The sequence below is a fragment of the Amphichorda felina genome (genome assembly GCF_050947745.1).
Source record: "Amphichorda felina strain 45539 chromosome Unknown scaffold_4, whole genome shotgun sequence".
Classification (NCBI taxonomy): Eukaryota; Fungi; Ascomycota; class Sordariomycetes; order Hypocreales; family Bionectriaceae; genus Amphichorda; species Amphichorda felina.
In genome coordinates, this window is record NW_028145046.1 from 24468 (window position 1) to 51264 (window position 26797).

Genomic DNA, 26797 nt, shown 5'->3' on the forward strand with positions numbered 1-26797 from the left:
TGATTCTATCCGGCCACACGAGCTTCGCTGGACTCCATCTTTCCCGTTGCTAGTCTGTCTAATTGTGACTCTTCTATTTCTTACCACATTAATATGGAATTGCTCTTCGTCTATATTTATACGAATTTAAGTTTAATTTCAAGAGAGTTATTCAACTTTATTCTAGTATATCAGAGGCCCATACTACCAAAGGAATAAAGACACTCATCATATAATAATAAGATCCCCCCCGAAGCTAGCACACCTAAACACTTTATGGCGTAGTTATTTCGTAGAACGCCACACATGTTAAGCATTTCTTTTCAATCCAGGAGTAGAATAAAGACGAGGGCGAGGGGTGGCTAGAACCCCTTCGCCTCTGAATTCGTTATCCGAAAGAAGTAGAGTCTTTTATGTGCTAATAGCCTCCGCCGCATCCCCACGGGACCTTCCCTAATCATCGCCGTGAATTCGAGAACTCCATCCTTGCTCTCCTCTTTAGACGCGAGAAATTCGGACAGGCCGGCCTTTTCGATACCTTTGCGTATGTCAGGACAAAGCTTGGGGCAGTAGAGAATTACCCAGATTAAATCCTGCTTCCTTGTCTCCAGCGAAGAACAGACAGTCTCATTGAGGCTCTAGGCAACCCGGGAAAGGAGACGCATGTCATTGACTATGAAACATGCGAGGGCACCTTTGCCGGTTCGTTGAAGTTCGTTGCAGAGTTCTATCGAAGAACGAGGGCACTCCCAATCGTCCCTAACTAGTATTGCTGTCTCGCATTTGCTCACTAGGACTCCTATAGATATAGTTAGGCAGTAACAGACCAAGCCGTCCTCGGACGAAATAAGCTTCTTGAGAAGCCAGCGATCTTGAACTCCTGGAAAGAACCAGCGAGATCATACCGACATTCATGTACTGGAATTGCTCTACCCAAAGAACCAGAGGCTGCGCAGACCTTATTCAAAGTCGTGCTCCTGCCCAATATCTCTGAAGCTGCTCTCCGCCGTGCCACAATACGTCAAATATCGACCCGACAAGAGGTCACTTGGGCACATACAGTCGGTGACAAGACAAGAGTAGTCTCAACGAGAGCTACTAAATGGCAAGACTAATGATTTCCTAGATAGGCTTATGAAATACGAGGGGCTTGAAGATGTCAAACAAAGGCTCCTAGATATCCAGGGTCACCATGGCAATCAAGAAGACGCCAAAGATGAGGCCGTCCGAGAGACTAGGATGTCTAAAGAAAATTAGCAGAGACTTCTTATAGCAAAGACGGCACAGGATACTAAGCAAGCCCGGTATGAGGGCGAGGTCCAGCGCCTGAAGGATAACTTACGACGCGCTGCTACTGCTGCGGCTGCCTCACAGGGCCCGGGAAGCAATAATGATGGTCAAAATCCAGACGCGACCTACGATTCCATCAGTGATGAGTTAACATTGGTTCAGAAGCGTATAAAGGTGCAGCAGGTTCTCTATGGGATGGGGAGATGTGAGAATGGATATTATTGAATCCGGGTAGCTGGTAGCTATCGTTGCGAGGGGGGAATGCATTATGTGCAGGATAGCGAGCTCCGCTCTAGAATGATATAATAGACTCTACGGAGCCTAAGATCGGGTGCCAGGGCCTCGATATTTGGGTTTCGTGGCGGAACACGACTTGCTGGTCAGCGTTGAAGGAAAGGCCGTGTCGTCCAGGCATCGGATATCAAGAACAAGGTTGATGCTAAGACTTTCTTATATATTCAAGAGAAGCACAATATGAACTCAATTACAGGCTCAATCACCTCGCATCGGCAAAGCTAGTCCAGCTCCCCTTCCCGGCCTCATCCCTGCCCATGAGAAAGCTCTCTGGGGGGCCGAGGTACGATTCTCTCACACCGCCCAAATCAACCACAATCTTCTGCACAACAATGCTGGGAAGCAAGCACCATACCCTTAGGGTATAGTGTCCCGGCTCGCCAACCTCAAATCCGCTCGTAGTAGTGTTTGTATTCACTCCCCAAGCGGCGTCCGCGACGGCAGAACCCCATCCAGGCGGCATGCTGTCTGAGCCTGGCGGTCCCACGGGACGAACAGTGCTGGGGCTGGAGGGCAGCTCCTTGTCTGCCGGTTCGAGGGAGATGGCATACTCGAGGGGCATCTGCTCGCCAAGGTAGTTCTGGCTAGGGCTGAGGAACAGCGTCACGTTGGCCAGGGTGTTGTTGGTGAAGAGGTACATGTCGTACTCCAGATACGGCGCCTCTTCAACTGTCAGCTTCTCCAGATCTTGCGGCCACAACCCCACGCCACCGAGTGTGCGGCCGTAGTCACTAAACGTGTGGTACGTGGCGCTGGTGCTGGAGGAGTTGGTCATGGCCTGGAAGTGAGGTCCTTCGATGGCCACATGCCCATCTGACTCGACAAAGCCGGTGTCAAAGGTGTCGGGCACCTTGCGAGTGTCCACTGGAACCTCGATGACTGGCTCCCCATAACCCCATCGAGAATTGTCGTGCTCACGGCACGGAGTCGTCACCTTGATGGTGGTGAGTACCTGCGAGGGCCCATCCTCTGGCACAGCATCCCAGTCGACTGACACCCACACCCTCGTGTCTTTTCCCGTTCGTCCCACGACGCCTTCTTGTTTGCTCAGCTTCAGCCACGGTTCGCCCACCGCGGCCTTCCATTCGCATCCCTTCGCTGTGCCCGCCGAGAATACATCGAACCAGCGAGACTGCGCACCGTAGCGATCCAGGGGAGGCAGAGTCAAGGTGTTGCCCGAGTTGCTGTGGTACTGGTCGTCTCCTGGTATGCTGGCATTCGAGCCCTCAACGCCTAGACGCACATTTCCAGCCAGTGCCGTCAGCCTCTCTTGAACGAAGGTCAAGGGCGGCAGCGTATTGCGCATAGGCTGCTGCCAGTAGCCGTCGTAACCCAAATGAGTTTCTGCGAAATGGTCAGCGGCAAGTCATGGAGAGTTATGAAAGCGAGCCTGTGGGGGAAACCTACGATCTAGCATATGAACCCATTTTCCATTCAGCATCTCATCCCATTGCATCATTAAATCAGCATCCGCGTCCAGAAGCTCTCTCGACTTGTCGACCATTGTGTTGGCGGCATTACGCTTCTGCCCAGCGTAAAGACTGTTCTTGGCCGCAGAGATGTAAATCTCATGCACGATACGGCCTGCTGTCGCCGGATGAAGGACCATCTGGAAGAATGCCGATTGTCGATCTTTGGATAGTTGACGGTGCACCCGTTGTGCATCGTCTTCAAGAGTCTTCCACTGGTCGAGGACTGCATCTGCCTCGTTGTAGTTGATGACCGAGTAGGTGCTCGCGCCCACAAGCTCATACTTGCGACGGGCAGCATACATAGCATAGCGATTCATGATGGACGCGATATCATTAGCTTGCGCGGTGCCAAACTCTCTCGCGGCCCATGCTCGCACCCACTCTCCCGTGCTGTCAGCGCCCCATCTCTCAGCATCGTACCCAAGGTCAAGAAAATGGCTGATGGGGATCTCGAGCGGTTTCAGGTCCCCGACGTTGACGATCCAGATACGGTCAGCCTGACGGGCATACGCCATGTGCATCTGCTCAGCCGTCTTGGACAGCTGGATCGTGTTGATCCACTTGTAGTCGCGCGGGCCGCCCACATAGTCGAAGTGGTAGTACACACCCGCGCCTCCATGCCTGTCCGTCTCGTTAACCAGGGGCAGGCGTCGCACATTTCCCCAGTTGTCGTCTGACCAAAGCAGCGTAATATCCTCGGGGACTTCTAGTCCCTGCTCCTGGTAGCTCTGGACCTCCTTGTACAAGCACCAAGACTGGGGGATGTCGGAAATGTCATCCAGGCCGAGACCCTCAGCCAGTATTTTCCGCTGATTATGAACCAGCGTCTCCAGCATGGCTATGATCTTGTCAATGCCTAGTCCTTCAATCGCCGTGTCACCCGAGCCTCGCATGGCCATGGTCCATAGACTATTCCGCACGTACGGCTTCGCTCGCTGTACCCCATACTGGAAGTATTCGTCAATGGTCTTGTTGTTCTCATTGTACGCCCATGCGCCCTCGTAGTAGTTTCCAAATTCGTTTTGAGCCCGCATCATGGGTTCCGTATGCGAGCTGCCGAGGACAATCTCATATGCGTGCAGTAGAGGTTGATTCAGAGGGTCGTCAGTGTACACCATCGACGCCCACACCGTGGGCCAGAGGTAGTTCGCCCGCAAGCGCAGAAGCAGCTCGGCCACCAAGGCGTAGAAATGGTGGTTGTATCCTGCCGCATCATTCCACGTGTTCGGCCAATTGCTCGACACCCAGTTGGTCAGACCCGGCTGCTCGTCATTGAGGAAGATGCCCCGAAACTTGACCGACGGCGAGCCCTGTGTCTTCTGCCCACGCAAAGCGTATATCTCCTTGTGCTTCGTGGTCGGCACGTCTGCCCAAAAGTACCAGGGGCTCACGCCTATCTGCTCACTGATGTCGTAGATTCCGAATATGGTGCCTCTTGGCATGCTGCCCGCGATGACCAGGGCTTCTTCACAGCCAGGGATGGGATTCTTAATGACCTTGGTGACAAAGGCCTCCCATTCTCCTTTAATGTCGGAGACATCAATCTTTCCCGCTTTGATAAGCCTGTCCACAACCGCCGAATGGCCAATGGTTCCCGCAATAATGACGGTGCTGGAGGCATCCGGATCGGAATACTCGGGTCCTTTGAAGCTCTCTTCCCCAATCGTCGAGTACTGAGCAGGTCAGCCCGAGCCATCGTGCTAGGCATGGCAAATACTTACATCAGTGTTGTTCTTAACGTTGACGGGTTCAAAGACAAACTCGGCAGGCTCAGCATCCGCCTCGCCATTGCTAAGTGTGAAGTTCGTTCCTGTCACCCGACCAAAGTCCACGGCCAAGTCACCTGCTGCCCTGATGACACCCCAGTAGTCATCGCCAGATACGAGGATCTGACCAGTCGCTAAACCCTTTCCTGCAAGCTTGAACGAGTCCTCAGAACCATCATGTTTGAAAGAGATGACTTGTTTTTGACCCAGCGCGTTGGCCAGAGGCACAAGCGCTGCGAGAAGCCAAACCAGCATCTCGTTCAAGTTGGGCTTCGGTCGGCCGATCTGGACGATGCTACACAGGCAGTGTCCTGTAGTCGTTCTTGGGGTCTTTCAACTTCGACTCATATGCCAGGACCGTCCTCACTTTGCCGTAGGGAGTCCATTAATACCATGCTGGCAAAGTCTGGGGCTATATACCCTGCCCATGGTCCCGTTGTGGTCCGTCCCAGCTGTCTGGGCGCGGCCCGAGCATGTTTCTCCAGTCCCCGGCTAAAGGAGCATCAGTATTTTCCACGTAAAAGATGCTATGAGAAAGCCATTCAGCCGTTCGGGACTTTGGACATCACCTCCGTTGGCGTGGGGGACATGGGGAGGCGGGGACAGCTCCCCCGCAGGAACAGATACAGGGAGAACTGCCGTGCCAATCGTTTCGTTTCAACTTTCCCCAATGTCATTTCCCGGCAAAGCCTCGAGTCGAAATGAGTCGGATTGCTCCCTATTTACCCGCTCGATATAACCGCAGAGAACTGCCACCTGAAGGAAGACCAATTTTGGAGTTGGCGGTCAGGAGATGGTAGGAAATTGCTCAGGGACATCTCCAGGCCTATCTCCCTGCTCGGGATTCGTCAAGAGGCTGTTGGAAACCCGTCATCGAGGAACGGCACAGCGGCCTGCAGCAAGACAAATTTCACTTCGATATCCCTCTACCTTACTATACATACGCCTCAACGCCAACCGTGGATGTCAAGAACATGGTACATAGCAGATCCGCCCTCTTGTCCTAGTAACAACCCAATGTCAACCCCAAGTCGAGCAACGGGGGCGATTTTGGGCTCGCAGCACTAGGATGCAGCAAAGGCATACCGCGGTAGCTGGGCCATGCGCTCCTCGGGGCTGACCTCAGCGTCCTCGTAGAACATCCTGCCCTTCTTATCCTTGTCCTTCTTAGCCGCCTTCGGGGGTTCAGTCTCGTGTGCTTGCGCAGGAGGCCGGACGCCTGCCTCGGCCATGCGGATCAGATTATCAATATCGTCGCCTCGGGGTGCATCGACGGGACGCTGTGGAAGTCCCGACGGGGCCAGGTCGGGCGCGTAGCCGTATGGTGGCTGAGCGGGCGGCGGTTGCTGCTGCGGGTAGCCTGAATAGTGCTGTTGTTGCTGGTACTGCGCATTCTGGCGTTTCACGTCAGCCAAGACAGCTATACAATTTTCATAGCATAGAAGACTCACATCCGTGGGCGTAACTCCCTCCATAGAACCCCCCGACGCAGCAACAGCCTTCCGTTTGGCTCTCCAATCCGCCAGCCTGCGCTTCAGCTCCTCAGCTGTCTCAATCTTGATTTTTTTCCTCTGGTTCTTGGCCTGGCCCGGAAGAGGGTTGCCTGTCGCAATTTGACGGTCCTTTTGCGCCTGGTAGAAGTTGTGGATGAGACGGTTGCGGTGGCTCTCGAGGACCTCCTGCGGGATACCTTCCATGCCAAAGATCTCAACTTCGAGGCCCTGGCGGTTAGGCAGCGCATTCTCGACATATTCTAGGTTCTCCTTGTGGACCTGGTTCAAGTGCACAGATAGACCTGAGTAGAAAGGGTCGTCAGCGTTGTTCTGAGATAATGATGACGGTCACAGCAGGTTACACACCTCCGGCGGTGTTGAGACGGCGCCCACACCGGTCGCATTTGAAGTGCTTCGCCTTCTGGTGAGAAATAAGGAGCTTCAGGTCTTCGAAATCACGCTCGCCTATCAGCCACTATTAGCTTCATCCGTGACAAATGTTAGTCGCGATCGCAGTCCGGGGTATCGCACAGTAATAGCACCATGGTCGCCCGAGGATCTCCTCAATATCGGGGTGTCCGCGCTTTTTCTTGCCCATGTTGGTAAAAGCGTGCGTTAAAGGGATATTTTGAGGGAAGAACAGGGGCTTAGAGGGTCTAGATGAACAGGCGTCGGGTATTGATTGATTGATTGACGTGAAGGTTCGCGACACGCTACAACCTCTCGACATTGATTTCTGGGAGCTCGGTCGGGTGAACATCGGCTAAATATCCTGAGCAACTTCAACCCCAACAAAGACGCTAATAACACCATTAGTGTTCCTGCAGCATCCCATGTAGTGAAAAACAATACCCATAAATAATACATGTGCGTGTGTGTGTGTTCAATATTAATGTCTACAGACATGTACACGCAATGCTCGTCTCTCATTGATTCATCACACGCCATCATGTCGTTCACCTCGTCACATATACATACGCCTCTTTCGCCTCGCACAAGAGCCCAAAAGCAAAGATTACACTGCCAATGAAACCATGGACTGAATGCTTTGCCTCCAAGAAGAACTCCTTATCCAAATCTAGCTGGGTATCTTCTGCTTTGAAATACAATGTAGCCCGACCGAATCAAGAACGCCAGCCTCCCTGTCTCTAACTGCCTGCGGCCCTGTGAGGGTGGTGGGGATGTTGGGGGTGTTGCTGTTGCTGATGCGGAGCTTGAGGATGCTGTGGTTGTTGATGTTGCATTTGAGGTTGTTGCCCAAATACGACTAGAGGCCACTGATTTGCCATATCTTGATGTCCCGACGTTCCATCTGGCAACGGCGGCATGGGGGGAGCGCTAACCGACATCCCTGCTGCCCCCGTCGGCCCCAGGTGCAGCATGGCATTAGCACCGTAGCTATCCTGGTTGCCCTGATTGTGGGAAACCGCTGCAGTCCAGTCTTGCCACGTATTCCCACCAGCGCGTTCCCAGTAAAGCGGGTTTGTTGGGTCGACAGTATGCCCAGGGGCCTGCGAAGCAAACGAGACCATGGAATTCGAGTGTGCGTCTCCGCCAGGGGCTACAGCGGCTACCGCTGCGGCTGCGGCTTGATGTGCGTTGGAGAAGAACATTGGGTCTGTATTGTATGACTGGGGCACCATGTGGCTCCCCTGGGACTGGTCTCCGTACGCAAGCCTTGTGTAACCAGCGTGACTGCTGATGTCAGAGTCTGTGTAGTAGGCTCTGTGGGATTCTGAGCCCGCTTGCTGATGTGGAAGTGGTTGTGGTTGGTGCTGCTGCTGGGGCTGCTTGGGTGGCATCGTGGAAGGTGGTGTAGCCATCGCCACGTGAGTTGTATCCGGTGATCCTGCCGGCGCTTGGTTGACGGGGGTGTCTGGTGCAGAGTAATCCTTTTTCAGACTGAGTGATGCTGGAGTGGCCGGCGACGCATTGTTGGCGCTTTGGTGCTGCCTGTCATGTTCGATTTGGGTAATGGTTCGGGCAATGATGCGCCCAATCTCGTCCTGAAGGTCGGATCCGCAGCCTATTAACATAGTTAGCAATCTCATTATTGGAGAGGAAATGAAGCACTCACAGAGCAGCTGACTAGCCTCGTTCAGGACTTTCGTCCAGTCATCCATCTCCCGCTGCAGCATAGCAACTTGCTCGGGGGTTGTCTGGAAGCGACGTTCCCAGTGCGCCTCAAGCATAGAAAATATAGACATGGCGTACAGGGACATTCTGGTCCAGGTCGTATCCAGAGCTTTGAGTTCAATCATTCTCAGCACCAAGTGCAGGAGTTCACGGGCCGTCTGCTCGCACACCTGGGTGTTTTTGGCCATTATTGTCTTGTCAGTAGTCGGATTGACCGAATTGTGACGCATCCACATTCGCATTTCCAATCCGAATTGTCTCGCATAGAGTGCGGAGAGGTCATTTTGCTGATAGTCCTCGTGATTGAACTTGAGGCCTGGCGGTAGGTCATTCTCCCACTTCTCCAGCTCATTTTCAAGTATGTAGATGATCTTGGAGTAGTTTTGCGGGTCTCTCCGGACGCTATAGATGTTGGAGTACATCTCCATCACAAGAGGGACCAACTTAAACATAGCCATGGCAACCTCCCAATCGCATTTCAAGTTCCGCGAGGCGTCGATGCCACCTTCAGTGATGACTTCGTCATTGACGGGCTCCGGGAAGGGAACGTCAAAGTCGTGGACTGCGATAGGCATGGGCCGTCCTATGTGGCCGCTGAGGTGCACGTACATGGAGATCATGACCCACCATGTCCTCTTGTGCATCTCGATTTGGAGGTTTGTTCCCTCAGGGGGTACCCGAGGGGCTCGGTGGAGATTCAGCTCGAGCGCTCGTTGGAATACCAGATTCGATATAAGGGCTCCGCACCCCGGCTTCGGAAACGCTCTGGCGTGACATACCATGAGGACCATGGCCTGCACGGCAGGCAAGTCGCGTGAGGTCATAAGGTCGAAAATTTTGCTGAGGGAGAAGTGGTAGTGTTTATTGGAGAGATTGTTGAGTTGGGTGCGACGTTCAGATTGTTGCCAGTTGCGCACTCCATACTGATAATATATGATGGAGAAGACCATGTGTACTTGGACCAGTTCTGCTGTCGAGGGTATAAAATCGGGCTCGTCGTACATCCTCGTCAGCTGCGCAGGAAGAGTTTGAGTTAGCGCAGGATGGCGCAAGGGCCAGGTGTGGTCAAAACTTACCAGCTTCATGAAGGTCGGCCTGTGAAGCACAGGGAAGTAGCATGACATGATTAGGAAATACCATTTCGTATAGGTGAAGGCATCTTCGCGTGAAGGTAGCTCCACGTGCACAGGGGGATTGATTCCGACTGCCGACTGCAAGAACGCTTGCACAGACTTGTTGTACAGAGGAGTTACGCCACCAGACTCGGCGGTGGGTTCGTCCACGTCTGGGGCGTCGAAGGAGGCAGTGTCGATGGTGATGCCCATAATGTTAAGCTTGGTACCTCGAATCGAACTCATTGGGTGATTGCCCCATTCGACTGGGAGGCTGCTATCGTCCGGGCGCGATTCGAGCCGATGTCGAGGGAAGTTTGAAATGATGAAATTGTCGTCCTTGCCGGTCGAGTGATCCTTGATCCAGAGGCTACCGAGCTGCGTCCAGCCACTTTCCGTCATATCCCGATCGCATGAAGCTAAAGGAGAATCGTCCAGTTGGCTTAGAAAGGGTTTGACCTCTACCCCCTTCTCGGCAAGGAGCTTCTCCAGCTCACGGATGTGGTTGACCATGCCATATTTCTCTCGCTCCAGCTGCTGGGTGTATCCTCTGCGTTCAGTCCGCCCTGAAACACGATCGGTGACGTAGCACTCGAGCCCGAGGTTGACGCAGTGTGAGCAGCCCTCAGGTAGGGCATCGCAGCGAATCTTGCGGACCTGGATGCGCCGAGCAGAAATATGTCAGTGCGACGATGCGTCGAGGGCCAGGAGAGGGGTTGGAGGTTACCTTGCAGCGATCGCATGCCTGCCCAGTGCGGGAGTATGACAGGAAACGGTTCTTGACGACGGTGGAAAAGTGTGGGACGGCGGCACGCTCAAGGCGCGGCAGCTTCATCTTGCCAGTCGAGCCGGGGACCGAGGGGTCATCGCCGCCCGCGCCGTCGTCGGCAGCGCGCTTGGGATTGCCCGCCCCGCCACCAGCTGGATGCCCAGCCATGGCGACTGTGTGTGAAGACGAGGCAATTCTAGTAGCGTTGGGGGTGGGCTTGGTCGGGGGAGTAGGGGCGGGAGCGAGACCGAACGGTGTACCGGCGTGGCGGCCGCGTGGCGTGGAGTAACGCGAAACGGCGGGTGCAGACCACGGCGTCGGCGAGTTGGTCGCCGAGGGGGTCCGGACGGTAGGAGGATCCGTCGGCCTGCTGTAGAGTAGAGGGCGGCGCGGAGGAAATTCGTGCTGGTGTTGGTGATGCTGGTGGTGCTGGTGGTGCTGGTGACGGCGGTAGTGCAGATCGCGGTCGCCATCCAGCGAGCTGGACGTTGACGTTCGGTGGAGAGGAAGACGAAGGGTGCGATTTGGATGGCCGAGTCCACCAATGCAACTTCCACTTCCACTTCCACTTCCACTCTCACTAACCCACCCGCTGCCACCTCCTAGTATCGAGCAATTGCCACTTGCGCGACTGTGGGACGCGGGAGCAGTCCAAGAACGTGGAGTGGAGGGCCGACTAGTTGGAGTCGAGGAAGTGACGAGGCCCCGCAAGCGATCGGGAGCCCTTCCAGAGGGCTCCAATGGCAATGAACTGCCTGTGCTGGCGTCTATGGTGGCGTCTGTGGTGGTGCCTGCGGCGGTGCCTGTGGTGGCACCTGTGTCGAGGTCGACCTCGAGGCCCAAAGCGAGATCGAGGTCGAGATCGAGGTCAAGGGGGAGGTGCGAGTTACCCTGACTGCCAGCGCCAGGGGATTGGGACTGCGCTGGAGATTTGTTGGAGCTGCCGGTCGCGAATGCCATTCCGTCTCGCTGGGCCCAGGCCAAGGTGCCCACTGCCCACTGGCCCACTGCCCACTGGCTGGGCCCCTACGGGCTACCACAAGGGTACCTTTCAGATTACCCAGCCTTGTGCTGTGCAGCCTCCAGGGCTATGCTACCAGGGCGCAGGTGTCGCGGCAGGTCCAGTGAGCACTGAGCAGGCACTGGAAGTCTGTGGGACAAGGTCGCGGGATCCACCCGACGGGGGGGGTTTCGTCTGGGGGCCAGCGGGCGGGAGCCGGGCCAGTCCGCACCGGAGATTGTCCCCCCGACGTTCGGGGTTCGCGCGTGCACTGGAGTACTTGGGTGGAGATCTGTATAGACTCCTGGAGGCTGAGACTCACCGGCGCGGCGAGGCGAGCCTTTCGGATCCGAGTACTCGCACTCGAGATTTGAGCAATCCTTCCCTCCACACCTAACTAACGTGGTGGCTTTCGTTGGGCCCCCCCCCACACTGCCTTCTTGCTAGCGTCGCAGTCGGCTCGTCGTATGCAAAGGTGATAAGACCAGGCAAGGTCTCAGATTGTCTTTGCCGATGCGGCCCAGGTCTTGAGACCTGATACAAATTACCGAGATGCGGAAACCCAAGTACTGCACCACTCCTGCCTTGCTGTTGGTGCAATTGGCGAGCATCCACGCCGAATTGGGAATTCGCTTAATAAGACGTACTCCGACCAAATGCCTCGAACTAGCTGGCTTGAGTGGGAGGGGTTCAAGTGCAAGGGCAAGGAGTCATAAAACCAGTTATGCAGCACCTATTACTAGTCTGCCGCCCAGTACTCGTACGTACACTAACAACCACTCTCAGCTATTGTCTTGGTTTTCTTGGTCTGAGTTGCAGTAGCAGTCCAGCAACCCGTAGCTCCGTCTCGTGGTGGTGCCGACTCGGGTGCCTCCGTTGTCAACATCAGAGGGTGTCTTGGCGTGTTGTTTTTAAACTGTAACCAGTTGCAAGTAGCAATATAGGTATATTTGGCCGTTTACCCGTGGTCGTTAAGCAATACCCGTCCAAGGAACGAAGCAAAGATGTAAGGGATATTACAAAACATGTCTAAAGGTAATCAGCCTCACTAGTCCGTCCTCTACTATCGGCCTACGCCAGGTTTTTATAAGGATGGGGTTCGAATAAGGAGGAAAACAGAGGCCGGTTCGAGACTCGCGATACGGAGCCCCTTTGTTATCTACCTCAATGTGGCATCCGAGGTACAACGCCACAGTCTCTTTGGCCTTCGCGGATTTAGACGAGAACAACTATCCCGGGTATCAACTGCCGACGTGTCCCAGTACCCCTCAGGCTTCTATTAGTAGTCAAACATTACGTACTATGTACCGGGGGTCCGTAAAGTACTTAGGGACGATAAAGTCGTAATGTACGCGTACATGTGAAGGAAGCATGCCGGGTACCTACTACTACTAGTAGTAGTATTGACCATCAGATTCCACTGCCATAAGATCATGTACTCGCCAGGGATCGCTGGCACTGCCCTCTACTTTCAAGTACTCACTTGCTGCCCATACTTTTCACCCAAAATACTGTTCATCTTATGAATGCTGACGAGTATTGGCGTGGCCACTGGGGTTGCGAACTAGACAGGATAGTGAACCATTTCTCATATCCAAATTACAAGTCGTAAGTACGAGTATAGGCCGAGGAGCAGCGCCGAACTCCACAACGCTTCCCATATACTATCTCCCTCGCTCATAGAAAGCCAACGGGCCCCTGCATATTGATACACAGGGTCGTGTCCAGTCCTCGACGTCGGAATACTTTTCGCGCATTCTCAGAACCAAGCGTCAAGTAATTTACATTACATCAGTTAGTACCAGCTTGCAAATATTCGACCTTATTTTCGTTTGGTTAATCGGACTGTAAGTGGTGGCTCGAGGCGGGCTTGGGAGCACACTGGTCCTTCAATCAACTTTGTTGCCTGTCAACGGGAAGACTCGAGAATAAGCATTCCGCTTCTATTAGAAGCCTGGGATTTTGAGAAGTGCCATGGCGCATGAATGGCTTCTTCGCCCTTGGGTTGGTTCATTTTTGCAGTCATCTTGACACCCCCAATTTTCCGATTTGACCTGAATCTGCAAATTTGGAGTCAACCTTTGCTACCAGCCCAGGTACATAAGTAGTCACTCAACCATGTTGGCGAAACAAAGAGACATGGGAACTCGATGGGGTAATACAGCGTTGGATATTTCCCCGGGCCACTTAGATGCTGATGTAGCACTCCGCGCCATCGAACACTTCCAGTCGGTCCATGTTGAGTGTTGGGCCTCAAAACAGCAAGCCCTTGCTTAAACCACCAGATGCTAAGGGCATACCGACCACCCTTAGCATCTAGAAGCGAGCAAATTAAGCGTATTTTACATCGCATGCCACCTGCTGGCCACGCAGAAGCTAGAAACGCCCCCCGAATCCCCCGGCTCCCCGGGTAGTGGTTAGAGTTGAAACTCAATGTCAGCCCAATAATTCTCGCGAAACGGCGAAGCCACAGTTTGATGGCATGTGCGGATGAGACAGTGTGACAATATCTCTGCACTGTCGTTTGCGCGTGTGGGGGTCTCCTCCCATGTGCCCCTCAAGCCCCTCTACCGATGATCTTGGCAAGTGGCAACCCCTCCGACGTCAACTTCAATCCTTCAATCCACGAAACGACCTGATTCTCTTCCCGACGACTCGACCTTCTCTACCCCATTTCCGAGCAAACTTCCCCGTATATTTTGCTTCTCTACACCTCACCAGACAACCTACACACAATGTCGCTCGAAATTGTGGTTCTAGACCACCTCCCGGCCGCCTACACTGTGCATATCGCCCTGTTCCGTAACGTGCGCAACGCCGCGTTTCTACATAGCCAGCTTTTGGCGCGCAATCCCGACTTTGAGTATGGCCTCGTCGACGCCTCCATTGTAGGTTTCCACACATACCGTTGCTCTGGCTGCCTCTTGCGATCATACACAGAAGCTAACTCCCCATCACCATAGATTGCCTCGCGCCTTCACCTCCTCTCTGCCGTCTTCAAAGCCGTCGTGTCAGCCGCCAGCAACACACTAAAGACGCCAAATGTTCACTCAGAGATTGTAACGTGTCTAAGCGCGTCCAGCAATGTAAGGGGGCCTAACCTTGATGTCCCTCCAACAAATCTTAGCCCACATGCTTACATTTCATCTTTCAGATTGCGGAAGCTTATCGACGTTACGGCATCTCGCCCTCTACGAAAGACCTCTTAGTTATCAAGGTTGCCATTGATGGTACACCCTCAACCGAGCAAATATCGGAGCACCTCTCCTCCAATATCGAGGGGGACATTGTACCTGTCACCGACCAAACCCTCGCCGGTCTCGCCGACTTTTCCAAGCTGTCGAAATATTACAAGCTAAACGGCCTCAAATGGCTCGACGGTATTAAAGACAAGGCAGCAAAGCATAAAGAGATAGAGATGCTCATACTCGGAGGCATGGCGCTACGAGGAGTCTAAAATTAATTTTAAAAAAAATCGACACCCATCCAACTTCACGATATTTTCAAGTGGGAAGCTGCCACAGGTCGTAAGTTGATTGCTATCTATGCGACTTCTCTTCTCGTGAATCATCTATCATCTAACGACCAAAGCCAAACTCCTTTTTTCACCACCTTCGGCATCAGTTCTACCCCATCCAGCGCCGAAATAGACCGCCGAGGTGTACAAAACAGCCATCCGCCGAGGTGTTCCAAAACCTTTGCGCCCGCTGAGGTGTTCAAATCACAAATGCGCCCCGCTGAGGTGTATAATATTAACGCAGAACAGAAAAAAAGCCAGAACAAAGAAATTAAGCTCTTCCACAATCGTCATCGTTGCGCTGTCATGATTAAGCGACCAACCCCAAGGTCGTCTTGAAACGCCGAACCAGCTCCGCCCACATGGCATCTCGGCCGCTGCGGGTCCGCTGAACGGCATCCTTGTTCTCCTGTGCGCGGCGGAGCAAGTACTTCATGCACTCTCCTGTGGTTCCCCAGACCAGGTACTTGTACGCAGGAAGTGCGGACGCCGTGGCCGTGGCCGTGGCAGAGACAGATCCTGCAGTCCTCTGTCGCTGGGTGCCTGCCTCAACCAGCTCGCAACTAACCTCATCGGCCATGCCCTGAAGCTGAGCGAAGGCGATGGGAGACTTAGCCGCTCCTGCATCGCAGATGGCACGAGCACGACGAACCGACTCTCCATTGTGAGTGGCCAGGACGAGGCTAGCAGAGGGGTACTCGCCCTTGCCTTCGACAGTAGGGTTCCACTGGCGGGTCAACACACTAGCGGCGATACCATCGTAGCAGGCGTCCGTGTCCTCCTTGGTATCGTGGAGGCGGTGGCGGGGATCAGAGTTGAGATAAGCTCCACGAACCAACTTAACACCAAGGGTGAAGCCGCCTTTCCGGGCCTCATCCAGATGGTTTGCAACGACCTCGGAAGCACACTTCTTGTACGCTTGGTAGGTTCCAAAGATGACGGCGTTAGCGGGATCCTGGTTGTACTTGCGTGCGTACTCGAGAGTCCAATCATCGATACCATCCTGCAGGGCATCCTGTTCAGCATCAAACAGAAGACGGACGCCACGCTCAGAGGCCAGCTTGCAGATGGAATCGATGGAACTGGCCAGATACTCTGAGGCGGGAAGACGCTTAGAAAGTTGGAATAGTGCCAGACTACCTGCACCTGTGAACCTGTCACAATGTTAGCACTGGTTCATGTGGCATGCTGTGTGGGAGGTCGAGCTTACTTGAGAGCCACGAAGTCACCAGGCTGGGCCAGGCGAACAGTTTCGAGAGTACCCTGCGTCCAGGGCTCGATCTCGTTGCGGATGCACTCTTCGGTCTCCTGGCCGGCCTTTCCAGAAGCCAGATCTCGTGCCTGTGCCTCGGATAAGACAACCTCCTTGGCATAGCCTAGGATGACGCCAGTGAAGCCTATCTGCTTGAGGCCGTCAATGGTCTGGCGGACCTCGATGGGGTTCTCACCCGCACAGAACTGGGCATAGAAGGTCTTCTTAAGGAAGTAGCGCAGGAGAGGGTTGCGGTCCGGGCTGAGGAGAGGGTTGCGAGAGTGTGCAAGAGCAGCCATGAGGTGGAGGGAGGGGTTGAGAAGAACGGGAGAGGATGAGACAGTGGTGGTGCCCAGGGACCGAATGATCATGGCCAAGGGCAAGACAGAGAGGGGGGCGCGAGAGGGCTCGGTGGCCGGCGGCGGCATCATGGCATCAGGATGCTCGGCCAGCGTGGAGGTGCGCCGCTCCGAGGAGTGGATGGGACGCCGCAACGAAGGTGTCGGGTAAGCAGGCGTGGCCATGCTCTGGGCGAGTTGCGAGGCGGTGGCTTTGATGCTGAAGCAGCGGCTGCGATGCACAGCAACTGCTTCAACAAAGGGAGTCCATGACTTGAGTGAGGTCGGAGCAGCACCCGCCGTTGCAGCGAGCACTGTCCGGTAAATAGGAAGACCAAGTCCTCGTGCAGCGGGTGCAGTGGCCATTCCACTGCTCAGCGGTTTGTTCGGGAAACGAGGAGAGATGTGTTGTGTTCCGAGAAGACTATGGGATGTGTGTCGTCGGTGGGTGGGAAGAGGAAGAGAGAAGGAGGATCACAGCGGAAGGAATGTGGGTGGATTATCAAGAGAGAATTAGAATTAAAGTGTGTGTGCTCGAGGCTATCGTGGCCATGGCAAGGGCAATCGAGGGGGGTGCCTTATACTCGTTGGACTGTGCACTATCACATACCTCCGGTCTCCGGCCAGGCTGGTGTTATCTCCAGCCATCAAAGTCAGACCTAGCCACCCCGACTACGGGGAGGCGCCTTGGGGCCAACGACAGGGTCCAGGAGCCTCCCCGAATCCCCACGGACCCTCTGCTCCACCTCTGGCCGCGCTCTGCCGTCCGCCTGCTCCATAATCAATCCGATTCACACCAAGCCACCAGCTGCCACATTCCCGCTTGGTGCATGATGTGCTGACAACAAAGTTTCTTAGGCTTATCAAGGCATCACGTGGCTCCCCGCTTTTGTAATTATGCAACCACCCAGGCCGAATGTAACCGCAGGAGCTGCATCCGCGACCGGCGACAAGCTGCAGCCCCCCCCAGATGGCGTTTCCAATTGGCGAATGATAAGGATTCAATTATCCAATTTGGAACAATGGAAAACCCTTGATGCTCAGTCTGGAATGATCCTGGAAGGTAGCTCCGCTTGGCGACGCGGCTGCTGGGATTGTCTCAACGCCGTTTCAAAAAAGACAGGCCGTCGTGGCCTCGCGACTCGTAGCAGATGCCTTATCGGCGTGCGCCAGCGAAACGTCGGTGAGGGATGTCCCATCAGGCTTCAGTGCGCTGCGTTGGTTGGGTGCTTGCAGATAGCCTTTCCCCCAACCGCAAGGACACGCGGAGGGGCTGATAACAGGAAGCTCCGTACTCGGTGCTGGGCCCCCAGGGCCAGGCTCTCACCTGACCACTTGACCACCTCTCGGGCTGCCCGGGGGTCCAACCTTGCCTTGTGGCACCCAGACCTCGAAGTGCGATTGGTGGCCAGTTAGTCATGCGAATTCCGATTTTGGTGATGGGCAAGAGAGCGCCTTCATGGCGTTTCCTCCCCGACATTATGATGATCTGTCGACGAAGATGAGGCCCCGCCACCTATTAGTCGTCGTCGGACAAAGTCCACGTAGCCTATCGGCCTGCCACGGGCCAGTCCAAGAAGATCCTGGACACCCCCGTATGCAAGACCGAAGAGGAATCCGGACCTTGCAGTCCGGGCCGCGGTGGTGATGGAGAAGCGATCTGGGTCATAGGCCGACCGTCGGCCACCTGTTAGCTCATCCTGTCCCCACGTTGACGAAACTCAATCCGATCATCACGATTCCCAAAACAAAATAAATGACACCCTCGATAAACAATCGCCACAGATCCAGGAAAATCAAGGTACCCGGGCAGATCTGATGACGGGGAGTGGGGAGATTAGGCAGTGCAGGCGTCATAAACTTACGCCATAGAGAGAACGCCCCAGCAACACTTAGCGATGCGATGATGGTGGAAAACATATCACTAGCGCCACGGCACCGATCGACAGTGCTCTCAAGGGACAGGGCCATGAAGCTCCAAAATCCTGTGCGAGCGCCCATCCTCAAACCCTCGCGGATACCACCCTGCATGGCATGATAGTTTTTGGTCTTGTGATACAGGTACCAGCCCGTGGTGGAGTCGGGCATCTTGTGCGCATGCTCGGCCCGGAAACGCAACTGTGCCATCTGGCCACCTTGGGTTGCCCCAAGCGAAAATCCGATAAGACTGGCAGCGGCAGACCCCAGGGTGACCCGGGCCGAGGTGGCCATGGAGAGGCGAGGATGCGAGTCCAGGGGGAATGTTTGCGGCCCGAGGGAAGACTCGTTTGCGGCCTCCTCGCGGGGAGTCGCTGTAGTAAGGGTCGACATCGTGGATCTTCTTCGTCGGTTTCGTCGGTCGCATCGGCCGGACGCTTTCCGAAGTCGCTCGTGTTCGTTATCACGGATGCAGTTTGTCGCGCCGTAGAAGATGCTGCGCCGGCAAAAAGAGGGATGATGCGCCTTTTGAATGGAAAATAAATCAGCTCAGGTCAAGGATCCTGCAGTGTGCAGCTCTCGGGATGAAGAGATGAATGACTCCATACAGTGTATTTATTGTTTGCACTGTACCTTTGCACGGACCTTTGCCTTGGACTGTATTCGAGGTTTTCGAGACGAAAACAGAGTACGCGGGGTCACGTGTTACCGCGATTGCTTGCACTCATGGCCTCCACCCCCACGCATTCGTAGATTCGACCCCTCCACGTCTTTAGCTGGCTGCACTCGAACACGGCGAGTTCGGTAACACAATCCAGGCACAAAATATGGCTGTAAGGGATCTTCGCTTTCCATTATCCTAGTTTATATGCTAACTCAATCAAGGGATCTGTGGATGAGGCGCATGTGTCCGTGCGATTCAAGCACGGCATCCACACCATTTACCTCTTTGTCGACACCCAGAGCTCGATTGGAGCCGTCAGCCGGGAGCTGCGAGAGATTTTACGGGAGCGATATCCCGATGGCTTGACAACATCCTTGGATCCGCACAAGAAAACCACTGTGCCCGAAGAAAATGAGAAACCTGCGATGGCCTTCGCAGTGCTCAACGTCCCCAACGATCCAACACGCGGGTGGAAGTGGCTGAAATACGATGATGAGGAGACCACAGGCGCTTCTAGGGCTGGCCTGAAGCAGAACGGCATTGTAGCCTTTGCCTTCCTCGAGAATCCAGATGATGAGCCTGTGTTTGAGGTCCAGTGGCCGATGGACGATGATGAAACGTACGACCCGCACGCGTAAGGTCGGGTGTGGCCAACGACGAGGGGAAGCAGGGCCAGCGTTCTACAATTTGGATGGGAAACCCAGACGCTCCTCTCCGCTTCGTCATGAACTTACATCAGGTCCAGCTCCCCATGTGAGAAGATTCTGACTGGACCTTCGTCAGGAGCATATCTAGCGAGCCCCGCCTTGCTTGTTGAAGTTAGCATCCAAGCGCCTTATTCCAAACGGCCGGTTTACTTCTATTGCTTCGAGTATATGAGGCGTTTGCCTGTTTTCTGATTCCAAATGGGCAGGCTGATGGAGTTCGGGAGTTGGCGTTGAGGACATTAAGCACCGGTATCAATAGACAATTTTTGTGACTCTGTTTTACGCTGGCAGGTGCACTGCGAATTTTCCTCCGAATATCCCTCCATTCATCGCTATAGATTGGTTAGATACTTAAGAAAGCATTGCGCTAGTGTTCATAGGGCCAGTATTCTTAGCATCAAAATCACCCTTGCGCGAGCTCCAACGCTTTTTCAGATCCAAGGTGCAAGTCCAGTGTAAGAGACATAGGGGACGTTAGTCCACAGAATAATTCACACAGTTCTTAATTTATTTTTCTAGTTAGATTACAGTGTTAGTATATGCTATCTATTCGGCTCCTTTGAGATAAAATGGTGAGAGCAACCACATTCTCGCGTCCCTTTCCAGGGTAGGCAACTTGGTGAATGGATACTGACTAAGCAGAACAGCGATGCGACGCCAGACGCGATCGACCCCGACCCCAGGACCCCTGATTTCGATCTGGGATTCCACTAGTATCCGTCGTCGACGACGGCAACACACGCCACCTCGTCAGCCTCCAGCGTGTTACGGGCCCGCTGGAAGCCCTGGCCATTTATAATGGCAGTCGCGGCTTTTCTGCGTCGCAGCCTAAGCCTACTGGTGCCCCTGGCCGTAGCCTGCACCGTCTATCTCTACCTCTACCCAGCCTTCAATGGCTGCGCGTTCCCACTTCCGTCAAGGGATCCGAAGGAGGCTTTCGAAGAGGCAAAGAAGCTACACTGGCCTTATTACGAACGTGAAGGGAGTGATTCTTCGATCGAGCACCTTGCCCCTTTTCGGCTGCTTGCGCTAGGAGATCCTCAGCTCGAAGGCGACACTTCCATTCCGACGGAGGTTTACGGATATCTCCCACATCTGAAGAGCATTGTGAAACATCTGATATTTCGCACCGAGCACTCATCCTTCCGTGAACGTATACGGATGACGCTGCACGATACTGTCGACCTGTACTTTGAAGACATCCCAAACATCTTGGAATCCGTCCGCAAGCGCTTCGACCTTTTCGGAAATGATTTCTACCTGGCGCATATTTACCGCACGATGCATTGGTGGACGCAGCCTACGCATGTCACGGTTTTGGGTGATCTGGTCGGTAGCCAGTGGATCGACGACGAAGAGTTTGAGAAGAGAGGGAGGAGGTACTGGAACAGGACATTCAAGGGCGGCGAAAGACTTCCTGACGATCTGGCTCAGTATCCTAGTGATGAGTACGACATCTCGGGGATCTTGGATGGTTCGCCGGGGGAGGAGATCTGGGCCAAGAGGATTTTGAATGTTGCTGGGAATCACGACATTGGATACGCTGGCGACTTGACCGAGGAACGAATGGAACGGTTCGAGCGCGTATTTGGCAAGGCCAACTACGAGTTGCGCTTTGAGCTCCCCGTCTCTGACCCCGAGCTGAATGCCACGATCATCGACGACGACACGAACCCAGACTCTCGTCGGTTGCAACCGGAGCTTCGCATTGTGGTTCTCAACGACATGAACCTCGATACTCCAGCCTATAGCTCGGTGCTTCAAGACGCCACTTATTCCTTTATAAATTCGGTCATCAGTCACTCGCATGGTGTTGAGTACAAGGGAGCGTTCACCATTGTACTAACGCACATTCCCACCTACAAGCCGGAAGGCGTGTGTGTGGACGGTCCATTCTTTGACTTCCACCCGTCTGCAGAAGGAGGAGGCGTGAAGGAGCAATACTTGCTAAGCGCTGATGCAAGCAAGGGTTTCTTTGAAGGGATTTTCGGCGTGAGCGCAAACACAGCTGCGCCAGGCAATGGTCACGGTCGCCCAGGTCTCATTCTTAATGGGCATGACCACGCGGGCTGCGACACGTACCACTTCGTCAATCATACGAATGGGACGGGCCCAGAAGATAGGTCATGGGAGCATAAGCTCTGGAAGCACGCTCAAGCTCAGGAGTTGCCCTCCAACCTGGGCCTACCCGGCCGGCGGGAGATCACCGTGCGCAGCATGATGGGCGACTTTAGCGGCAATGCCGGGCTGCTCAGCTTATGGTTCGACTTTGAGAGCTGGGAGTGGAAGTATGAATACGCCGATTGCCGGTTGGGCAGACATCACTTTTGGTGGCTGACACATATCTTGGACTTTTCCATCTTGGTGGTTGTGGTGACGCTCGTGGCTGTCATGACCATGGAGGCGAATGGGGTCGATGTGGACGGACTGTTGAGCCAGCTTGTCCCCTGGGTGCCTGGACGCCTACAGGAAATGAAGCAACGAAGTACAAAGACATCAGCGATAGGGAAAGGAAACGTAAAGGCATGACTGGACATAGACAGCAATATACCTGAAACGGGTTTGCACGTACAAAGAACACGAATATAACAATTCTTGGACCTACATTTGTATTGGAACTAGCTACTGGAGCAACTGGTGGGATCTCCTAGTGTTAGCACTGCACATAACCTACAGCTTGGCGGAAGCTGATAGGCAACTTGTTGTCTGCCCGAATATCGAGACGGAGAAGCATGCTACAAGGTCGCGCAACCAGAAGGAATGGCGGGAGGTCGAGTTCTACTGGTGACGAAGATGAGCCTCTCTCCTCGGAATATCGAGGCCCATCCCATCTTTGATCACCAGCGTAGAGCCTGTTGATTCGTATTTTGTTTGTTAATAGTTAGTCGTAGTCAAGGTTGAGGGGAAGGGTTCATGCCGCTGTCCACGAGCCAGAGGAGCACCAGTGCGTCCTGATCCACACCGAAGACTCAATAAACGTTTTAATTGCCGGTTGGGGGCATCATATCCTCGTGGGAGTTGATATTCGGGTCAATCTGTCCAGTCTCACTCTCAGGTATCCAGTGCATAACGTGAAACGGTAATATACGTATGGTAGGGCACGAATACTGGGCAAGGATCGGGGCAGCCGTCTTCTTCGGCTCGCGTTAGCTCATACAGTAATATACATTCGAAAAGCGGCCCGTGATTGCAGGGCTCTGCGTCCCCCCCCATCCTCTCCATACATGCCAAGTCTATATGCAGGTCCCCCATTGACAAAAGGAAGACGACCCGAACTGGTCCCCCGCCGGGCACCTTTCCCTGCCCGGCTAGTCAAATGGCAATTATACAAGTTTGGTGGATTAGTAGGGTTCGGTTAAATGGTAAGTGGAGATGTCGGAGCACCACCAGTCATTAGTCCTTCTTTTTCTCATCCTCCTCTTTCTTGGGCGTGAACCAGCCGCCGAACGATCCGAACATACTGTCCATAGCCTCCTTCTGGAGCTTCTCGTTCATGACCTTCTCCTCCTCTAGCCACTTCTGGCCGTTCTCACGGATCTCCTTCTCCATGAGCTCGTAGTTGCGCTGGCCCCGCTCACGGGCAATATCCTGAAGCATCTTGCCCTGTGCAAATGCTTCATTGGGGTTCTGCTCACCCTCGGGCGACACCGTCATGCTCATGTTGTTGGGGCCGAGACCAAGCATGCTACCTAGAGCACCCATTCCGGAAGGCTTGGAATGCTTGGACTTCTCCGCCTGGATGCGGGCGTTGAACTCTTTGCGAGCAATAGCCTCGCGCCGGGCAAACTCGGTGGGGATGTTCTTTCCCTCAAACGATTTCAGCACCTTGCGAACGTCGGAGTATTGCATCGTATGAATGTACTCAAGGAAGGGAATCAGGCCAACTAGCTCCTTGTCGTCAGGGTTGCCGGTCCACGGGTCAAGGATGATGGCGTTCTCGGGCTGCTTGCGGACATGGCTGGCATTGGTGTCGATAACGATGACCTTGGACGGGTCACGGTTGAGATACGAGATATCCTACATAGGTTAGAAATGGAGCGACAAACAGTCTGTTTACAGATCATACCTTGATAATTTCTCCATCCTCAAACTTGGTAGCTTCACGGAAAAGGGGCCACATGATGAACCGGAAAGGATCGAGCTTGCGCACAATACCCTCTGCGAGGCCGAAAGAGGTGGAGGACCAGACAACCAACTCATAATACTGGCCTAGGTAGCGAATGAAGTAGTCCACACCGGGGCGTTTTGCCAGCCTCCAACCGTGTTGACGGGACCACTCGCTGTGAACAAGAAGATCTTCCAAGCTGATCACGAGAGTATAGGGGCGTTCGAAGCTCGGGTCGGGGTCGGGAAGCAGCTTGTCAAAGGCCGGGTCTTGGTAGTAAGACACAGACTCACTCAGACGGGCCCTGACACGCTGCCACCATAGCGAGGGCGTAAAGCCATTAGGAATGTCGGGGTGGCGGTCTGCCTCGATAGTGTCATCCCAGTTGCGGCCAAGGTACGCGAGCCCGAGAAGAGAACCAGCACCGGTCGTTCCCAGCAGGAACCGTGTCCACCAGCGGCGATTGCGCTCACTGGTCGACATATACTCCTTTGACCCGCGACCCCGTCGCTCGTGCTGTTCCTGGTCGACGGCCTGTAGAGCTGAGTCGGACTTGGATCGACCTTGGGTCTTCTCCAATTCAGCCTCAAGGGTAGAAGGGATACCCTGGGTTAAGTCAGGCAGTTTGTCGAACGGTATTTGCTCGTCCTCCTTGGGGGTTTCGGCAGATTTCGAGGACTCGCCGGGGATGGCATCGTGGGGGGTGGACTTGTCGGCGGAACCAGACGACGAATCCTTGGATGGCTCTGACGACTGGTCTTTGGATTCGTTGTCCTTGGCAATGTCGGAGTTCTTGTTGTTATTTGCGTATGTGCGAATCCAAGGAGAGACAGAGATAACTGTTGCGGCAGGACGAAAGCTCGCGACTGGCGCCACCCGCGTTGTCCTCAGACCGAGGCGGGTGGCCTGCGCCAGCCTGGACAGCATATTGAATGGGACGGGAGATAAGGTCGACGACTGAATGTTCGAATGTGATAATTATAGAAGTCTTGTCTGATTGACTCACGGCGACATGGTTAGTCTGGGGCCGTGTTCGTTGGTACCCGAGTTGGAGATGGTGATGCGATGCTCTTTTTTCATGGCCGAGCTCCAACAAGATTTCTCGCGCCGCAACCTGGAAGGTTCCGGCAGCTTGGGAGGGGATTCTACCGCGGTTTAGGCGCCCCCGAATCTGCGACAGAAGGTTGACGGACTATCTCTTTTCCCGATAGCGTCACAGCTGCACCGACATCGGCCACTGATTGGACCAGGATGGCGGGTCAATGCTGAAGACTCTCACGTGCCCCCCATTGGTCGACCCCCTCTGGTTTGTGATATCGGTGTGAATGCAACCATCCTCAATTACATATTCTTCCTTTCTAGACTTCCCCTCATTTCCAACACCAGAGACTCCTCTCTCCTGTTTTCTGCCGAGCAGTTAAAATCAATATCTGCCAATTTCCAACCAAAAGCGACGACATAGGCACCAGAAATGCCTGCCTCTATTGCGTTTTAGAGGGTGGTCCCATTGAGTCCGTGACCTCGTCATGGAACCACCCTCTGCGTCGCGTTCTGTCTCCAGTGACCTACGATAGCCTATTGAACCGAATTTTGGACAATACAAAGCGCCAGGAGTTGGCCAGTCAGCTCAAGGTTCGCGACCGATCGTTGCATCTCGAGTTTCTCCGCCACCCATTATAGCCCCGCACATAGCTTTGCGCCGACTCGCCACCTCGTCAACTTCTTCACTACGGAAGCCTCAACATGGTCCGCCGACCTGTTCGCAGTGCTAGAGGTGGCTTGAGAGCCCAGGCTGCCTCCAATGCTTCCACGCCAATGTCCTCGACCCGGACGACTCCCCTCAACTCTACTTACTCTTCCGCCCACGCCTCTGAGGTGGACACCGAGGACGAGGTCAATAGTATCCCCATCGCGTCTCTCACTCTCGATACTCCCTTCACCCCCCTTAGTCGCCCGCGCCGCGTGCCGTCGAAGCCTTTCCCATTCTTATCCTTGCCGTCGGAGTTGCGCCTTAAGGTATACGAGCACTACTTCGACGACGAGGGCGCAGAAAAAGTTGTGGATCTGGCTCCCGATAACTATAAGCGATACCATAGGAAGTTGGGACTCATGCGTGTGAACAGACAACTCCACGACGAGGCCACCCATTACTTCTATAGTACACGCGCGTTCCGGGTCTTTCCGACACATCATGGTCGGTCTTTTAAGACAAAGCGACCCCTGCTCGCTCGCTTGAAGAAGAACCAGCGTCAGTGCATCACATCGCTTGAGCTGCGTCTTGGGCCCGGCTGGAACGCACCACCCCGAGGATGGGTCGTTAACAACGCGCTTGGACTGGGCGACTGTGTCAACGTGGAGAAACTCATCGTCTTCGTCGAGTGCGACCCGAGCGACGGCATCTTCAAAGGCTTTCGCCGCTCAGAGGGCTTCTACGAGGGTTTCAGCCGCAGGCTTCTGACCGGTGTGATGGAGGCTATGCCCGCTATCAATACGCTCGAGTTCGACGCTTGGCCTAGCGTTAAGAAGAGGGGCGCCATGATGCAAGGCCTACTTGATGTTGCCACCCACTCGGGGCATCACATATGCTGGGGTCCCCAGCGTGGATGGACAGACTCCATGGACGACAATGATAAGGAAATCAAGGACAAGGCTGCTACATTTGATGATGGAATTCCTACGCCCATACCGGGCTTTACTCACAACATCTGGATTTCTGCATGACGAAACGGAACAATGGGCAACAGGCTGGCGTTGGTTGGGTATTGATTGATGTTCTTTTTGCGATCGGCAGGGCATGAAACGAGCTTGGAAGTGGTCCTTCGCGACCACAGTGTACTGTAGCAACGCTATTCATCAATAAAATAGTGCAGTCTCTAAAACGCTCTCGGCATTTGGTGGCATCTCAAAGAAGTCGGCTGTGCATGATTCTATATACTTGCGACTGAGGATCATTTACACTGTCTCTACGTCTCACGCTTGCTGTTTG

The 26797-nt window shown here is 54.2% G+C and overlaps 8 protein-coding genes across 8 annotated transcripts; 4 read left to right on the forward strand and 4 right to left on the reverse strand.

Moving 5' to 3' along the window:
- Positions 1–1765: 1765 nt before the first annotated feature.
- ACO1O0_003763 (uncharacterized protein) lies at positions 1766–6892 on the reverse strand (the record flags this gene model as incomplete). Its single annotated transcript, XM_083193206.1, has 7 exons — positions 1766–2907; positions 2971–4708; positions 4757–5096; positions 5888–6195; positions 6253–6596; positions 6661–6759; positions 6826–6892. 7 exons carry the CDS (start codon positions 6890–6892, stop codon positions 1766–1768), a joined length of 4038 nt encoding a protein of 1345 aa, XP_083050154.1.
- A 480-nt stretch (positions 6893–7372) lies between these two features.
- ACO1O0_003764 (uncharacterized protein) lies at positions 7373–10479 on the reverse strand (the record flags this gene model as incomplete). The annotated part of the gene is made up of 5 exons (XM_083193207.1): positions 7373–7561; positions 7638–8320; positions 8372–9443; positions 9507–10199; positions 10270–10479. The coding sequence occupies 5 exons, from the start codon at positions 10477–10479 to the stop codon at positions 7373–7375; spliced, it is 2847 nt and encodes a 948-aa protein (XP_083050155.1).
- Positions 10480–14046: 3567 nt separating this feature from the next.
- ACO1O0_003765 (protein CGI121) lies at positions 14047–14768 on the forward strand (the record flags this gene model as incomplete). The annotated part of the gene is made up of 3 exons (XM_083193208.1): positions 14047–14199; positions 14275–14397; positions 14466–14768. 3 exons carry the CDS (start codon positions 14047–14049, stop codon positions 14766–14768), a joined length of 579 nt encoding a protein of 192 aa, XP_083050156.1.
- A 370-nt stretch (positions 14769–15138) lies between these two features.
- Positions 15139–18728, reverse strand: PUT1 (proline dehydrogenase family protein; the record flags this gene model as incomplete). Its single annotated transcript, XM_083193209.1, has 3 exons — positions 15139–15982; positions 16039–16732; positions 18284–18728. The coding sequence occupies 3 exons, from the start codon at positions 18726–18728 to the stop codon at positions 15139–15141; spliced, it is 1983 nt and encodes a 660-aa protein (XP_083050157.1).
- A 434-nt stretch (positions 18729–19162) lies between these two features.
- Positions 19163–19637, forward strand: ACO1O0_003767 (uncharacterized protein; the record flags this gene model as incomplete). Its single annotated transcript, XM_083193210.1, has 2 exons — positions 19163–19168; positions 19221–19637. The coding sequence occupies 2 exons, from the start codon at positions 19163–19165 to the stop codon at positions 19635–19637; spliced, it is 423 nt and encodes a 140-aa protein (XP_083050158.1).
- An 867-nt stretch (positions 19638–20504) lies between these two features.
- On the forward strand, positions 20505–22235 carry ACO1O0_003768 (uncharacterized protein; the record flags this gene model as incomplete). Its single annotated transcript, XM_083193211.1, has 1 exon — positions 20505–22235. One exon carries the CDS (start codon positions 20505–20507, stop codon positions 22233–22235), a length of 1731 nt encoding a protein of 576 aa, XP_083050159.1.
- An 864-nt stretch (positions 22236–23099) lies between these two features.
- Positions 23100–24738, reverse strand: TIM50 (protein translocase subunit TIM50; the record flags this gene model as incomplete). Its single annotated transcript, XM_083193212.1, has 2 exons — positions 23100–23723; positions 23773–24738. The coding sequence occupies 2 exons, from the start codon at positions 24736–24738 to the stop codon at positions 23100–23102; spliced, it is 1590 nt and encodes a 529-aa protein (XP_083050160.1).
- Positions 24739–25554: 816 nt separating this feature from the next.
- On the forward strand, positions 25555–26532 carry ACO1O0_003770 (uncharacterized protein; the record flags this gene model as incomplete). Its single annotated transcript, XM_083193213.1, has 1 exon — positions 25555–26532. One exon carries the CDS (start codon positions 25555–25557, stop codon positions 26530–26532), a length of 978 nt encoding a protein of 325 aa, XP_083050161.1.
- Between the last annotated feature and the right edge of the window lie 265 nt (positions 26533–26797).